At 42.5% G+C, this 18283-nt stretch overlaps 1 protein-coding gene and 1 non-coding gene across 2 annotated transcripts; one reads left to right on the top strand and one right to left on the bottom strand.

The window, feature by feature from the left end:
- Positions 1 to 824: 824 nt before the first annotated feature.
- On the bottom strand, positions 825 to 940 carry LOC118942466 (U5 spliceosomal RNA). Its single transcript, XR_005038403.2, has one exon. It is a non-coding gene; the product is annotated as a U5 spliceosomal RNA (small nuclear RNA).
- A 10471-nt stretch (positions 941 to 11411) lies between these two features.
- On the top strand, positions 11412 to 14571 carry LOC149974599 (uncharacterized). Its single transcript, XM_090211954.1, has one exon. The coding sequence runs from the start codon at positions 11537 to 11539 to the stop codon at positions 12746 to 12748; it is 1212 nt and encodes a 403-aa protein (XP_090068080.1). The 5' UTR covers positions 11412 to 11536; the 3' UTR covers positions 12749 to 14571.
- Positions 14572 to 18283: the final 3712 nt, after the last annotated feature.

The following is an 18283-nucleotide window of genomic DNA, read 5'->3' as shown; positions in this document are numbered from 1 at the left end:
ACATCTGCTATCTGAGCAGCTAACCGATCGCTGCAGCTGTACATAGTCTATCGGTAAATAGCCCACCCAATTTTACCTACCTCATCACCATACTGTTTTTATTTATTTAATTTTCTGCTCTTTTGCACACCAATATCTCTACCTGTACATGACCATCTGATCATTCATCACTCCAGTGTTAACCTGCTAAATTGTAATTATTCGCCTACCTCCTCATGCCTTTTTCACACAATGTATATAGACTATTTTTTTCTACTGTGTTATTGACTTGTTAATTGTTTATTCCATGTGTAACTCTGTGTTGTCTGTTCACACTGCTTTGCTTTATCTTGGCCAGGTCGCAGTTGTAAATGAGAACTTGTTCTCAACTAGCTTACCTGGTTAAATAAATAAAGGTTAAATAAAAATAAAATAAAAAAATATCTCCCTCACTAGCTTTAAGCACTAGCTGTCAGAGCAGCTCACAGATCACCACTGCACCTGTACATAGCCCATCCAACAACATTGCACACCAGTATCTCTACTTGCACATTCATCTTCTGCACATCTATCACTCGAGTGTTTAATTGCTATATTGTAATTATTTCACCACTACCTCACTTGCACACACTGTAAATATACTTTTTCTATTTTATTATTGATCGTATGTTTGTTTATTCCACGTGTTGCACAGCTTTATCTTGGCCAGGTCGCAGTTGTAAATGATAACTTGTTCTCAATTTGCCTACCTGGTTAAATAAAGGAGAGATCAAAACTATAAAAATACAGGTCAACATGAGACCTACAACATTCAAAATGTTATATTATTATTAACACGTGTAGGAAGCCCAGCCGTGAAGACGGGCATCAAAAAATTAGTTGATACTCATAATGTTCCTCTCCACGGAAATCTTTAGTAAAAGGCGAAAGATTTATGCGATCTGAAGAGAAACCAGAGTGTACTGACGACTCATTAAAAACATTCACAGCCTGTTCTCGGCCTTACTATTCAGGGTCATGGTTAATATATATATTTTTTTTTAAACAAAGCTCTATACTGCCGATAGAACACAGAGGTATTACAGTCCACCAATGCAAACGAAGAGAGACGTTTGGTAAGTGTCATACTTTGCAACTTCATTATTTCTTCACGAACCGAAATGCACGCTGGGCATTACACAAATCATTTCCTGGTTTGTCCCCTTCATTTGTTAATCTCATTTGCAACGGCTGTGTAATTTGAGCAATTAGGGATAACTACGTTGGCGTAACAGTTGAACTACAATCAAAAGTCTACTATCAAACTCGGAAACGATGTTCAATTAGTACATTTTGACAGGACGAAATTACAACCCTTCTACATGGAGCATGCGCAGTTGAGACCCTGCAAGCAACATCTCCACAAACCAGCCGTGAGAAGCAGGAAGGGGTGTCAGCATGTAACCGTTGTGCTTTACAATTGCGTGTAATCACACTGCAACAATGTATACAGATAGAAGACCAAACATAACTCCATGATGAACGTTTGTGTAAAATGGTCTAACAACGTGTCTTAACACGGCCTATTTATTTCCTTAACTTACCTCATTTGCACTCACTGTATAAATGTTTTATTTTGTTCTACTGTATTATTGACTGTATGTTTTGTTTATTCCATGTGTAACTCTGTGTTGTTGTGTCGAATTGCTACGCTTTATCTTGGCCAAATAAGAACTTGTTCTCAACTAGCCTACCTGGTTAAATAAAGGTGTAATAAAAATAAATAAATAAAAAACAGGTGTTTGACTAGTGGATTACTCTACTACAGATAGCCTATTGCCCTGAAAAACACACAGCGAAGTATAGTATGAAGTCCACTAGCCCTACTGAGAAGTCTACCCAAATTACCTAAACATTCCAAGGCAAGACCGATTGCTGTATGGCGATGACGATCTACATGAACAAATTTCCTCGGTTTCTCCCAACAAACAAATTGCTACCTATAATATCACTAAAGCGAGTTAACAATGTATTTTTAAGAAATGTTGTTATAACAAACACCAGAGTCTGGTTACTATTAGGCTATCATTTATTTAGAAACGTTTACCTTTTGTATTTCGTTGGTTTCTTATCGCAAAACCTGTTACTCACCACCGCTGGCATGACGCATAGGTGATTGCGCGCCTTTGATTATTTGTTTTCGAAATTTTCAAGATTGTGATAGTACTGTTCATTAAGAATTTACCTGTTTAAATGTATGCATAAATTATGGTAGCCTAGTGGTTAGAGCGTTGGACTAGTAACCGAAAGGTTGCAAGTTCATAATCTCCCAGCTGACAAGGTACAAATCTGTCGTTCTGCCCCTGAACAGGCAGTTAACCCACTGTTCCTAGGCCGTCATTGAAAATAAGAATTTGTTCTTAATTTACTTGCCTAGTTAAATAAAGGTAAAATAAAAATATGGCTGTTCTTTTAAGATGCCCTTTTCCCGTAGTTGTTTGGAAAAGTACATTTCTTTAGTTATAAACTCCCACCAAAATGTAAGTTTAGCCTATGTAATGTTTATGGCAAAATGTGTTTATTTCATTAGACAATATACATTGAGGATCCATCTTGACAGTGGACATTCTCACCAAGACCTGTTCTAGTAGCCTCCCTGTCGTCTAATCTATCCAAGGCGGTTGACAATGCTCTATCAAACTGGCTGTATTGTATACAGTAGCCTTAAAGGTATTTTTCTCTCAGCTCGATGCTGATGTCTTGCTAGCTAGCGAAATGTCTTGCTTCCTTTACCAACAATGCTTTATAATTAAGTCCCGTTGTATCTGTGCCTTTACAATAGTGACAGCTTATTGTAGTGCAGTGAACCGGCACTATTTAGTTACACTGCTGCAGTGGTGCTGTCAGTTTGGCCAAATCTATCCCTGAACCAATCAGATATCAACATGAAGCCAAGGTTTAGCTAGTTCAGAAACATTAAAGTTAACACATTTCATGTTTTCACCCCCAGGCAATGCGAGATAGGAGCAGTATCTGACTGGACTGAAGCTTGAACCCAGATAGAGACACACACATATCAAATCAAATGTTATTTGTCACATGTGCCGAATACAACGGGTGTAGAAGTTGCCGTGAAATGCTTACTTACAAACCCTTAACCAACAATGCAGTCAAATAAATAGAGTTAATCAAATATTTACTAAATACACTAAAGTTGTTTTGTATATACAGGGGGTCCTGGTACAGAGTCAATGTGGAGGCTATATACAGGGGGTACCGGTACAGAGTCAATGTGGAGGCTATATACAGGGGGTACTGGTACAGAGTCAATGTGGAGGCTATATACAGGGGGTACTGGTACAGAGTCAATGTGGAGGCTATATACAGGGGGTCCTGGTACAGAGTCAATGTGGAGGCTATATACAGGGGGTACCGGTACAGAGTCAATGTGGAGGCTATATACAGGGGGTCCTGGTACAGAGTCGATGTGGAGGCTATATACAGGGGAGGTACCGGTACAGAGTCAATGTGGAGGCTATATACAGGGGGTACCGGTACTGAGTCAATGTGGAGGCTATATACAGGGGGTACCGGTACTGAGTCTATGTGGAGGCTATATACAGGGGGTACCGGTACTGAGTCAATGTGGAGGCTATATACAGGGGGTACCGGTACTGAGTCTATGTGGAGGATATATACAGGGGAGGTACCGGTACAGAGTCAATGTGGAGGCTATATACAGGGGGTACCGGTACTGAGTCAATGTGGAGGCTATATACAGGGGGTACCGGTACTGAGTCTATGTGGAGGCTATATACAGGGGGTACCGGTACTGAGTCAATGTGGAGGCTATATACAGGGGGTACCGGTACTGAGTCTATGTGGAGGATATATACAGGGGAGGTACCGGTACAGAGTCAATGTGGAGGCTATATACAGGGGGTACCGGTACAGAGTCAATGTGGAGGCTATATACAGGGGGTACCGGTACAGAGTCAATGTGGAGGCTATATACAGGGGGTACCGGTACTGAGTCTATGTGGAGGCTATATACAGGGGGTACCGGTACTGAGTCAATGTGGAGGCTATATACAGGGGGTACCGGTACTGAGTCTATGTGGAGGATATATACAGGGGAGGTACCGGTACAGAGTCAATGTGGAGGCTATATACAGGGGGTACTGGTACAGAGTCAATGTGGAGGCTATATACAGGGGGTCCTGGTACAGAGTCAATGTGGAGGCTATATACAGGGGGTACTGGTACAGAGTCAATGTGGAGGCTATATACAGGGGGTCCTGGTACAGAGTCAATGTGGAGGCTATATACAGGGGAGGTACCGGTACAGAGTCAATGTGGAGGCTATATACAGGGGGTACCGGTACTGAGTCAATGTGGAGGCTATATACAGGGGGTACCGGTACTGAGTCTATGTGGAGGATATATACAGGGGGTAACTGTACTGAGTCAATGTGGAGGCTATATACAGGGGGTACCGGTACCGAGTCAATGTGGAGGCTCTATACACGGTGTTACGGTACTGAGTCAATGTGGAGGCTATATACAGGGGGTACCGGTACAGAGTCAATGTGGAGGCTATATACAGGGGGTACTGGTACAGAGTCAATGTGGAGGCTATATACAGGGGGTACCGGTACAGAGTCAATGTGGAGGCTATATACAGGGGGTACTGGTACTGAGTCAATGTGGAGGCTATATACAGGGGGTACCGGTACTGAGTCAATGTGGAGGCTATATACAGGGGGTACCGGTACAGAGTCAATGTGGAGGCTATATACAGGGGGTACCGGTACTGAGTCAATGTGGAGGCTATATACAGGGGGTACTGGTACAGAGTCAATGTGGAGGCTATATACAGGGGGTACCGGTACTGAGTCAATGTGGAGGCTATATACAGGGTGTACCGGTACTGAGTCTATGTGGAGGTTATATACAGGGGGTACTGAGTCAATGTGGAGGCTATATACAGGAGGTACCAGTACTGAGTCAATGTGCGGGGGTACAGGTTAATCAAGGTCATTTGTAAAGTGACTATGCATAGATAATAAACAGCGAGTAGCAGCAGTGTAAAAACAGGGGGGGTCAATGTAAATAGTCCGGGTGGCCATTTGGTTAGTTTAAACCACCTAAACATTCCAAGAAGTCTTATAGCTTGGGGGTAGAAGCTGTTAAGGAGTCTTTTGGTCCAAGACTTGGTGCTCCAGGTACCGCTTTCCGTGCGGTAGCAGAGAAAACAGTCTATGACTTGGCTCTGGGATGGGTAGGAGATAGTGAGATATAGTGTTTGATAAAGTAGTACTGCCACTTGAGATTCAGGTGGTTCCATGAGAGACTGCCCTAGCCTTATACAGAGCCAAGAATCCCACAAACAAACCTGTTATTTGGATCTCCACCTACAATGCAGTGCCCTTCGAGGCTGGACAGTACTTCAACAAGGTACAGGTACTAATGAACATGTAGTCAATGCCGTGTATACCAAACTGGTGATGTAAACCCTTCAGTCTGGTAACATCGTTGTTTGTTGGTCAGTTACCAGACGCTCTTATCCAGAGCAACGTACATGAGCTATTAAGGTTAAGTGCCTTGTACAAGGGCACATCGAAGATTTTTCACCTAGTCAACCCAGGGATTAAAACCCCGTGTCCTTTCGGTTACTGGCCCAACGCTCTTAGCCGCTAGGCTAGCTGCACTTAAGAGTGAGGTTCAATTCATATGCAGGACCAATATACAGTACGTGAGTTGCCTAGTTTTGTCGAACAATGTCACTACTGGGACTATTTGTTCTCAAGTAACTATTTGGATGATCAAATGTTGATTAAGTAAAGTATCTTCTCACTCACTTTTCTGTCATGAACAATAGCAGTTAACTCAGTCTGTCGAACGTTGACAAGCCATGCGTTGCCAGACATCACACCGTAAATGGCTGGGGGCAAGGCCAGACATTGATATGCATATTGAGCCGGTGTCTAATTTTAACACACTAGTCTTGAGTCATTATCTCCAATAGAAATCAACCAGCATCCCTTTTTAAAAGCAGCTGGCTGAAATATATTGAATTTAATGTAACATTCAAAGCAAGATCAAATGTGTGCATCTCTTCATTGATCTTCAGTCTGCAAGACTTCTCTGGGTAAGCACCTCACTTCACATACAGCTTCCTCTACATTATTTTGCTTGGTGTGAGGACTTTGACCTAAATTGAACCTCAGTTATTTACCTTCCTATTGAGTCTGTCTCTGATGTTTAACACTTGTATCTCTTCTCCCCTACCAGTGAGTCTGTTTTGAGGTGGTTGACCCCTAAATAAGAAGTGGACATGCCCATGTTCGTTTATATCAACACCGAATTTGACGAGGACACAAAATATCTGATTTATAAAATAGTCTTTACTGGCCAGCAAAACAAAAACGACATCTGTGTCCACTGTATAAAAAAAAGTGTGTAGTGATATCTGACAAGTTCAACGAGTAGGCAGCCTTCATGGCCTGCGTCAACATCATCAGCCTATTATACACCTTCTTCGAGGCCAAGGAGGGACAGAAACTACCCTTCCCCAGATACAGTCTGATTTCGATACACAGCTAAAGATTGGCCTCATAGTGTCAGCCATTTGAAATCATATTTACTGTACTCATGTAACAGTTTTCTTCTGGTGAAAGAGAGGCGGACCAAAATGCAGCGTGGTTAGTTTTGTACATCTTTAATAAAGATAAAAATACAACAATCTACAAAACAAGAAACGTGAAAAAAACGAAACAGTCCTATCTGGTGCAAACACAGAGACAGGAACAATCACCCACAAACACACAGTGAAACCCAGGCTACCTAAGTATGATTCTCAATCAGAGACAACTAATGACACCTGCCTCTGATTGAGAACCATAGAAAAACAAACATAGACTGCCCACCCCAACTCACGCCCTGACCATACTAAATAATGACAAAACAAAGGAAATAAAGGTCAGAACGTGACAACTCATCAGAGCTAGCACTGAGGATCTTGAAGCTCTCGACCTGTTCCACTGTCGATGTGGATGGGGGCATGCATGTGACTGACCTCCCTGTAGGCTGTCTCATCGTCACCGGTAATCAGGCCTCAAATCACCATGCCTACAGCTTCCACGACCCCGGCCACATTAAAGTTTGATACTAACCTAAGTGGGTTTTCATCACTTTTAAAACCTTGCCCAGAGAGAGACTGTCAAAGAATACAACAAAGAGCTGTTGTTTTTATGAGTGAGTTTATGTTTAAGTTTTTATTCAGCACTGTCAACACTGTTTTTATTCAATGCTATTGCAAAACATAAATGCACTTCTCCCTACTTCCACTCGACCTGCAACTGCAATGAATGAGTAGCCAAGGCATCTTTATTATTATTATTAGCTGCTGGTCGTGTCTATTTTAATATGAAGGAATATTTAACTTTCTCTGGTCATAGGAACAACATGAATTTGTGCCTGAGGCAGATGCGGTGCGACTCGAGTTTCTCCATGAGGTGGAAGACAGTGTCCCCTCTCTCTGGTCAGTCTCATCGTGGGAAAGGAAGGAGAGAGCAGGGACCATGAGGCAGATGCGGTGCGACTCGAGTTTCTCCATCAGGTGGAAGACTGTGTCCCCTCTCTGGTCAGTCTCATCAGAGGAAAAGAAGGAGAGAGCAGGTGGAAGACAGTGTCCCCTCTCTCTGGTCAGTCTCACCAGAGGAAAGGAAGGAGAGAGCAGGTGGAAGACGGTGTCCCCTCTCTCTGGTCAGTCTCACCGGAGGAAAGGAAGGAGAGAGCAGGTGGAAGACAGTGTCCCCTCTCTCTGGTCAGTCTCACCAGAGGAAAGGAAGGAGGGACCAGGGACCATGAGGCGGACTCTGCTGCTCTCTCCCTCCCTCTGCTGAGACTAATGCCGTGTTCAAAACAACTCGGAAGTCAGAAATCTCAGACTTCCGACTTCAGTGCGTTCAAGTCAACTGGGAATTCGGAAAAAAAACAAGATCCAATTAGGAAAAAAAAAATTGAACGGTCTTCCAACTTGGAGTTCCAAGTAAGAAACTCTGGCATCTTTATAGACCTCCAACTTTCTGACCTGAAGATCACTGACGTCATGATTTGACCTCGTTCCTCCCTTCTCTCTATGAGGCTGGAATAATACTGTGAAATTGTGAAAATTATGAAAATGCCCTTGTAGTGTAAGAGCTGTTTGAAAAGACGCCTGACATTTCAGCCTGTTTTAGTGGAATGGGGCTGTAAATGAGTTAATAGACCAATAAGAGAGTTCCAAACCTCTCTGCCAATAACAGCGTTTACATTTTTTAAATGATTTTGATTGAAAACAATCACAGTAATGTACTTAATTGTTACTCAGAAATGATTTGATATTGAGATAAAAACGGCTGCACTGGGCTTTTAAACAACTTATAGTAACTATTTTCCAACAGAGGGCACTAAAAGCCCAGGTTATAAGGGGTGGCAGGTAGCCTAGTGGTTAGTGCATTGGGCCAGTCACTGAAAGGTTGCTGGATCAAATCCCCAAGCTGACAAGGTAGAAATATGTTGTTCTGCCCACTGTTCCATGGCAGGCTGTCATTGTAAGTATGAATTTGTTCTTAACTGACTTGCCTAGTTAAATAAAGGTATAAATAAAAGAGCACAAGCTAATCAACATTTGGAAAAACTTTTCATTGTGTTTCCTTCTACACACACATGAATCTTCTGCGGTAATACCTGCCTGTTTCCTAAAGAGCACACCATGGTAGACCAGCCAGCCAGCCCAGGGGAAGCCCTTGCTGAGTTCAGCAGTGATCCCCTCTTTCTTAAAACACACACACATTTGTTATAAATAGGCTAGCCAACCAACTGTCAGGGGAAGCCCTCACTAAATGCTGACTCAGGGTTGAGAGGTTAACTGTTTGTTTTGGACAAAGCTTTAGGCTCCTCCAATTTCCCTCCAGGATCTCTTTCGGGCACCTCCAGTAACCTTTGCAGTGGCAGGCAAAAATAGACCCCTTGCGTATGGTAGCCTCTTTTTTAAACCTTTATTTAACTAGGCAAGTCAGTTAAGAACAAATTCTTACTTACAATAACAGCGAACAGTGGGTTATCTGCCTTGTTCAGGGGAAGAACAACAGATTTGTACCTTGTCAGCTCGGGGATTTGGTCCAGCAACCTTTTGGTTACTGGCACCAGTCATTTTTCACTGGGTTAGCTGAGGGGTGGCTTGGTTGCTATGTAGGGGTGCTTGCAATATATGGTGTACATGCCTGGACACATACATTATTGTCTTGGGGGTGCTAAAGGGGATGGTAGACCTATTCTTGAGGGGTGCTTCAGCACCGTCACGCCCCTCCCTGAAGCCACCCATGCCTGTTACAGCTGCCCCCAATAAGCCAATATAGAATCTGACTTCCTGAATTCAGATGATGAAACTAGTCATTTTCTGATCCAACAATAATTTTTTAAACTTTGGTCACCCCTACATTGAACTGGTTTCATCCAAATATCATTCAATGAACCACGTGATTTTGACTGTTCAAGGCCTTCAAGTGTATGTTTATTGTCGTTTAACTGTATCCTATGCCTGCCTGAAATGATTGCCCCTCAGGAATGAATTAAGTTAACTTGCATTGACCTGAATTTATGTTTTTTTTGTGAATCCTGTTTTATAAACATATTTTTTTTATATAATGCCAGGATGTCATCTATGAATTCACTGCACACTATTGAGGAAGAGAATCGTCTTTTCAGACTCACCTTGTGTTTGACAGCAGCTGGTAATCACACAAGGGAATGCTGTGGACCCAAATGAACGAATGACAGGGAACAATGGTGGAAAGATGCATGCATAAAGATGGCGGCCTCCATGCACTTACCACAAATTCCTTTTTTTTGTTAAGTTCGCCGTATTGTAGATTGCTCTCTATTACTCATTGATTGAATTATACATTAGCACACTAGTAAACGTTATCCCAATTCTATCCCCAAGATGCCGGCAATTTGAGAAAGTGAAAAAAGTAGATGGTGCATTGAACCACACAGCCACCGTAGTTTAACAACTCAGTGGACAGTGGTAAAACAATGAGGTCATATCTGAATGCTACCATCTTCGTGCACGTTCCCTATTGCACATTAGATCATCTCAGTAGGCCTAGTATGTTGATATTTGTTACTTAGTGCATTCATTTTTACTAAACAGTATGTTGTAAATAGAAAATACTGCTAGTATGATCAGTACAGAGTATATACTTTTAGTAACCAGTAGGCAAGACAGATTTCAGACACAGAAGCATTTTTATTAATTGTGCTGTCAATGTTCACTTGAACGAAGTGTAAAGGACGTCGTGCTGTTTGCTTAGCGACTACCGCTTCCTCCTAATGTGTCTCATACAAAGGCTCGAACCCAGGACCTCTGCCTTCGCAGACACACATGAATGCCCTCCTTAAGTGTCTAATCCAGTCGTGTCACCAAAAAGCTATTCAACAGTGCAAGTGGAGACACTTCAGGCTTGAGGGGTGTTTTTCACAGATCCCGATCTACTATGTCATGCATTTGCTAACATTACACTTATCCACATTTACCAGAGGGTTCAGATTGCAAAGTTAGAGGCTAGCTAACTTTGTAAGCATGCCAAACACATAGCCGAGGCTTCAGACTAATGAGAGGGCTATAAATATAATCCACAGTGGTGGGAAAAGTTGGAATGAAAGCCAAACAGTCAGTCAAAACAGACTAAATACATGGTGTCAGAATGCAGTTTTTGGAGCAGTATGCCCACTCAATTCAAACTGGAATTGTTTTATTTGTTGCATTCAACATCCAAATGTTTGAGTTGCTTTGTGTATTAGCAAATTTGCTTCACATTATCTCATTGCAACACTGCATCCAAGTTGCTTGACATAGGCATTTCAAAGAATTGTCAGTCAACCAGAGGAGGCTGGTGGAAGGAGCTATAGGAGGACAGGCTCATTGTAATGGCTGGAATGGAATAAATGGAACGGTTTCAAACACATCAAACATATGGAAAACCATGTGCTTGACTCCATTTCATTAATTCCACTACAACCATTACAACGAGCCTGTTCTCCTAAATCTCCTCCCACCAGCCTCCACTTCCCGCCCACTCAGCCTATTAGTTCCCTGCTCGCTCTGTCCGTCTTTTCAGTTTCACAAATTCAGAGCGTTTTTATTAGGAAGATATTTTGTTTACTCAAAAGGCTATTTTACATGGGAATCACAATGACTGTGTGGGACCTTTAACACTGAAATGTGTGAACCCCTACAGACTCTGGATCAGTGTTAAATTTAACACGGAGGAATTTGTTGTGTAGGCCTGGTCTACAATTTCATTTAGGCTAGAGTTACAGATAGTGTGTGTGTGTGTGTGTGTGTGTGGAAATCAACTCCAGTCACATCCTTCTCAAAACCCATTGGTAGAGAAGGACAGAGAGGAGGAACCTTGGTCTGCTCTTCCAATGGCTTTTGCGAGTCTAGGAAGGAGGAAAAGTTACTTTTGGAGTTGATCACACAATTAAAACTTCATGAGAGAGTGTCTGGCTGGAATCACATTCAGCTATGTCAGTTCTTAATGATTATGAAACCATAATTCGGAGGTTAGTAGAGGAATTGGGATACACGTGTAGTGAAGTGAAACATGTTCTGGAGACGCAATACGGAATTGAGAGGGGAGCTAGCACTTCGTCCATCTATCAGTTCTGCGCTGCACGAGATATACATCGCTATGACTACTCACGACTTGGAAGAGAAGGTGTTAATGCTATCGTTGCAGCGGTCACTAGAAGTGGACCAGTTTGTGGCCGGAAGGTCATGACAGGTATGCTAAGAGCTGCTGGCTTCAGGTTGGGAGAGAGAAGCGTCAGGCAGGCACAGATACTGATGAAACCAGTCTACACTCAAATGCGAAGAGAGGGCACCGCCAGCCAGATGAATCCTCACGTGTACCCTACAGAATATGTGGGACAACAACTTTACATGGATCAAAATGAGAAGCTCAATGATTTTGGTGTCACTGAAGTTCTGGCATCTGACAGTTTCAGTGGCAAAATTTTGGGGTTTTCAGTAATGCCAATCAAGAACAACCTGACCATTTATGATGAGATCTACAGAGACATCTGTCTGAAACATGGCTTGTTCGATCAGTTAAGTGTTGACTACAGTAAGGAATTCTACCTGTGTCTATACCAGCAAGACAACCTCCAAGCACATCGCACCAATATCAACAGGCCCCCTTACATTCAGAGTGAATCCAGACAGAATCAAGAAGCAGAGAGAAAGTGGGTTGAAATCAATGCCAGGGTAAATGACCCCATCAAGCACGCACTATGCAGCATGACAAGTGATGGTTTGTTGGACATTGATGACCTGTGTACCAAGTTCTGCGTCTCCTCGTTTGCAAGAAGATGCTGCACAACTGGAATAGATAACTTAATTCCAGCATTGAATGCCCATACCATTTCCCGCCAAGGCATTCCAGATGTTTTGTTTGCCAACCACCTAAAGGCAGCGAGAATCACTGAAGATCTCCTCCCCCCAGCCAACGTTCTAGCAGCAGATTACATCAGACACGGAGGAAGCCTTACCCACCCCGAGGTCTTCGGGAACGACCCCCTTGATGGCCAGCTTGACCTTCAGCAACAGAGAGAGGACATCTTCTCAACTCATTATCCTTCTTTTGAGAACATATTTTACAGTGCAGTTAATGGCCATTATAAAGTTTTTAAAGATGCTCTTCTGACCTACATCGACATAACTCAGAGAATGAGTTAAAAGCAAAGTGACATTTGGAACATATGGCAAAAGACAATAGGCTACAAAGGCAAATTTCCAACAGTGAAAAAATAAGGAAAATGTTATTGAGTGTCAGTTGTTGAGTACTTAGACCCGTAGGCCTTTCTGACACCCTACCTGACAAATATATTATAATAATATTAGAAAACTGTGCCTAAAAAGTTGTTACGAGGAACATTTCGATCTGTTCTTAAATATTTAATTTCACCTCGGAGAGCACCACGGCTGCCCCTCTCGGTCTCTCGAACACAGAGGAAGATTTGGCCTCAGTTTATCCTCAGTTGGGGATCCTGAGTGGCGCAGCGGTCTAAGGCACTGCAGTGTTAGAGGTGTCACTACAGACCAGGTTCAATCCCGGGCTGTATCACAACCGGCCGGGATCAGGAGTCCCATAGGGCGGCGCACAATTGGCCCAGCCTCGTCCGGGTTAGGGAATGGTTTGGCCAGGGTAGAATTTTTTCTTAACTGACTTGTCTAGTTAAATAAAAAAATAAAAAAATCCTACCCCAGATTAGCCTACTCATAAGGGGAAGCAAAAACGGACCGCTGTGACATAGGCTACCTGTGAAGCATGGCTCGTAATACATGTTTGCATCCTTTTGGAATCCAGCCTCCATCATCAAAACCGCCCGTAGAGGGGTAAACACATAGGCTAGTAAAAAGGGAGTTAGAATATCAACAAAACAGACCAATCCAAATGCTTGTACAGATTTTCCAAAGTAGGCTAATGTAAAAACTAAGTATATTTTCACACAATTAAACAAACATTTTCGTGCAAGCCATCTATCTGTGATTTGTTCAAGGATGGGAGGAAAGAAGGATGCATACAGGTAGGATCTTAATTTGAGACAGTTTGCTACAGCAGGAAAATAATCCTGAATTTTTATGTTGATTTGTAATTAAATTGATATTTTTGTAGGTGTTAATGCATTTTTCGTCAGGGCAAATCAAGTCTGAAATGTCTAAGAGGAAATTACACACTACAAGCATTTTTAAACTCAAATACACCACAAGTTTGCATTTCCTGCAGTGCAGGAAAATTCTCAGCAACAAAAGTGTGATCAAATTAATATTCTACATCTGTAGGGCCTAGGCTATCCCAAAACAGGAACACCGTCTCTACTATAGACGGTGCGTTTGTCTCAGCTATACCGCTAACTTATGCTACCATTTGTTCACCGTACATAGAGGCCTAGACATATAGGTTATAGTAATGCACTGTAAAATTGCTCTCGCATGTGGGGCTTTACCCGAAACCCAGGCCCCCTGCCCATGGCTATGCAAATACATCAAGTGATCCAACAGATTGTGTACAACATTATTGAGATGATTTGAAATATTGAAGTTAAAACTGTTATTATGACAGTTTGACATAAGTCCTTTAGCACATGGCTCTGTCCGAGGGATAAAATACAGTAACTACAAAGCAGAGGCTCCTATCATCAGGTTTTCAGTCATCCCAGATGTAAAAGCTGTCATAGAGGTCAAGGCTATTACTATATTAGCAATTCAACTGGACAACCTTCTATTCAACACCTTCTATTCAACTCCTTCTATTCAACTCGTTCATAGGCAGACAGAAATACTTTCAATTTTTTTCCAATGATTAAATCAGACTTCCAATTGTGAGACTGGATGTAACATTTGTAAATTACGTAAGTTGTGTTTCACTTCAAAACATTGATGTTTGATGGGGCCATGTAATGGATTTATCACTTGTCCTGACTCTTCTAAACGCTTGGCTAGAACCAGACATGGGCAGTATCTATGTTACATGTATTTTAAATACATATTTTTAATTACTTTTGAGTATTTTGTCATTTGTATTTCACTGGCCTGAACTACATCCAATGTACTGCCAAAATGAAGGAAACACCAACATAAAGTGTCTTAATAAGGCGTTGGGCCAACACGAGCCAGAACAGCTTCAGTGCACCTTGGAATAGATTCTAGAAGTGTCTGGGACTCTATTGGAAGGATACGACACCGTTCTTCCACGAGAGCTTCCATCATTTGTTGTTTTGCTGATGGTGTTGGAAAACGCTGTCTCAGGCGTCGCTCCAGAATGTTCAATTGGGTTGAGATCTGGTGATTGAGATGGCCATGGCATATGGTTTACATTGTTTTTATGCTTATCAAACTATTCAGTGACCATTTATGCCCTGTGGATGGCAGCATTGCCATCCTATGGGGCAATAACTATGGTAGCCAAAATAATGGCCTGCCCAGCATTTTTATACATGATGGAACATTAATTACTTAATTAACTCCGGAACTACACCTGTGTGGAAGCACATGCTTTCAATATACATGTACATGTATCCCTCATTTACTCAATTGTTTCCATTATTTCAGCAGTTACCTGTATTTGGTAACAAGATACTCAGTCTTCTTGGGTATGACGCTACAAGCTTGGCACACCTGTATTTGGGGAGTTTCTCCCATTCTTCTCTGCAGATCCTCTCAAGCTCTGTCAGGTTGGATGGGGAGCGTCGCTGCACAGCTATTCTCAGGTCTCTCCATTATGTTCAAATCCGGGCTCTGGCTGGGCCACTCAAGGACATTCAGAGACTTGTCCCGAAGCCATTCCTGCGTTGTCTTGTCTTTTATTTTTTATTTTATTTAACTAGGCAAGTCAGTTAAGAACACATTCTTATTTACAATGACAGCCTAGGAACAGTGGGTTAACTGCCTTGTTCAGGGGCATAACGACAGATTTTTACCTTGTCAGCTCTGGGATTTGATCTAATCTAGCAACCTTTCAGTTACTGGCCCAACGCTCTAACAACTAGTCTACCTGCTGGTTACTGGCCCAACGCTCTAACCACTAGTCTACCTGCTGGTTACTGGCCCAACGCTCTAACAACTAGTCTACCTGCTGGTTACTGGCCCAACGCTCTAACCACTAGTCTACCTGCTGGTTACTGGCCCAACGCTCTAACCACTAGTCTACCTGCCTCCCCTATGGAGTAAGTTTTCATCAAGGATCTCTCTGTACTTTGTTCAGTTCATCTTTCCCTCAATCCTGGCTAGTCTCCCAGTCTCTGCCGCTGAAAAACCCCCACAGCATGATGCTGTCATGCTTCTGGTTCCCTTCCCTAGATCTGTGCCTCGACACAATCCTGTCTCGGAGCTCTTCGGACAGTTCCTTCGGCCTCATGACTTGGTCTTTGCTCTGACATGCACTGTCAACTGTGGGACCTTATATAGACAAGTGTGTGCCTTTCCAAATCATGTCCAATCAATTGAATTTACCACAGGTGGACCCTGTCGTAAATCAAGTTGTAGAAACATCTCAAGGATGGTCAATAGAAACAGGATGCACCTGAGCTCAATTTCAAGTCTCATAGCAAAGGTTTTGAATACTTATGTAAATAAGGTATTTGCAAACATTTCTAAAAACCTGTTTTCACTTTGTCATTATGGGGTATTGTGTGTAGATTGATGTGGAAAAAAAACATATTTAATCCATTTTAGTATCTTTAACAAAATGAGGAAAAGTCAAGGAGTCTGAATACTTTCCAAATGCACTGTATACATTCCCGTGGAAGCTGGATGTATTTCTGACACCTGTTTCTGAACACGGGCTTGTAAATTATCTGTTGCTTTGGTATTCAATACTTCTTGTTACTCTGCCATCGACTTTATTAGATCAAATTGGAGTTTCAAAAACCCAGCTCAAATGACGCAGGGTCATAAAGTAACCCCAAATGTCTTCGGGCTGCGTGTATTTCTGACACCCAGTTTAGGAACATAGCAATGGTTGGAGTAGGTCACTGACAGGGGGTAATTATTTGGACTAATTTTTGTAACTCTGCCATTTAATATGTTTGTCCAAAGATCTGTGAAACTTGCTGAAAAACAACACAGCTCCCCATTTTATCCAAATGTACTTTCACACTGTATGCTGAAAAAGTGAAGACCTCATAATCTATACTGTGGACCACGGAGAGATCCTGTACAGGCCGGCACATTATTATGACCTTATTTAGTTGACCCATTAAGTCCTTACATTGGCAATCGTAATAGATTTACAGCGACATATGTGACCTGGATAATAAGATCTGAATGAACCAAGCCTAGCTCAGTTGTTTTATGGATCAATGCCACAGCATGTGACATTTCACATCTAGATTTAGACTGCTGATCCAGACTTCTGATCTAGTTTCTGCTGTTTTGCCTACGACGATGGTACCCTGACCTGTTCACCGGACGTGCTACCTTGTCACAGACTAGCCTAGGCAGCCGCTAGTTGGCGCTAGATCTGCACCATCGTCTAGGAATGATGTGCATTCTTCTGTAATACACTTGTGTCCCCCATGGACCGATTCGTACATAAGGCATCCTCCATTAAGGCTGCAAAGGCATCATTTTCCTCCTTAACTAGCTTTAATGGCGAGCCTCTCGGGGAAAAAAACGGGAAAGATATGTGCACTGTCTAAATAAAACACAATTTTCCACCACCATTTTGGGATTTTCGTGCAATTTAGGATGTTGCACACCCTTGTCTGAAGGCGGTGTATACGACGGGTGTATTACCGAAGTATGCGTAGAAGATAGTGCAGCTCTAGCGCCCACTATTGGCTGCCTAAGCTAGTCCCGGACCTGCTCTCTCTCTCTCCCCTCTCTCTCTCTCCATTGGATCTGTTATCTCGACCTCTGAATACTTGGCTATGAAAAGCCAACTGACATTTACTCCTGAGGTGCTGACCTGTTACACCCCTCTATAACCACTGTGATTATTATTTGACACTGCTGGTCATCTATGAACCTGTACACATCTTGAAGAACGATCTGGCCTAAATGGCCATGTACTCTTATCTCCACCTGGCACAGCCAGAAGAAGACTGGCCACGCCTTGGAGCCGGGTTCCTCTCTAGGTTTTTTTCATAGGTCCTCTCTTTTCTAGGGAGTTTTCCCTAGCCACTGTGCTTCTACTTCTGGACTGCTTGCTGTTTGTGGTTTTAGGCTGGGTAAGCACGTTGACAACTGCCGATGTAAAAAGGGCTTTATAAAATACATTTGATTTGATTGAACTGGCTGTGACATTTTGATGGATTGTATCATGTGCTCAGTTGGCATATAAGTGAGGGGAACACATCCCCCTTTTATTCCAGAGGGCTATTTTGTCACCCCCCATCGTTTTCAATCAACCTAATGAGCCACTTAGTTCATAGAACCGCGATTACGCGATTACGATAGCTAAATGTGGTTGTGGCAAAATGTTTTCCAACAAATTTGCATCTAATTTTTTAAAGATTGGAGCTATCAGCTATTCCCTTACAGTCACGACTCTCAGGAACACGTGCATATCTTCTCTTTCCCTCTACGACGCTCACACGCCGCGCAGGACACGTTAGAAGGGACTGTGACAAAATCACATTTGATAGCAATACAGGGGCTGCAGCCACAAAGAGTCTCCCTGTAGAAAATTGCTGGTAAGTGCTGAGTGTAGAGACATTTCACTCATACTCTCATATGTAAAAAATAAAAGCTATGCATGAAGCCTCTTAG

The sequence above is a fragment of the Oncorhynchus mykiss genome, chromosome 20, assembly GCF_057628025.1.
Source record: "Oncorhynchus mykiss isolate SJ-2025 chromosome 20, ASM5762802v1, whole genome shotgun sequence".
Classification (NCBI taxonomy): Eukaryota; Metazoa; Chordata; class Actinopteri; order Salmoniformes; family Salmonidae; genus Oncorhynchus; species Oncorhynchus mykiss.
The sequence above is the reverse complement of the archived record's forward strand: the minus strand, read 5'-3'. Positions and strand labels throughout refer to the sequence as shown.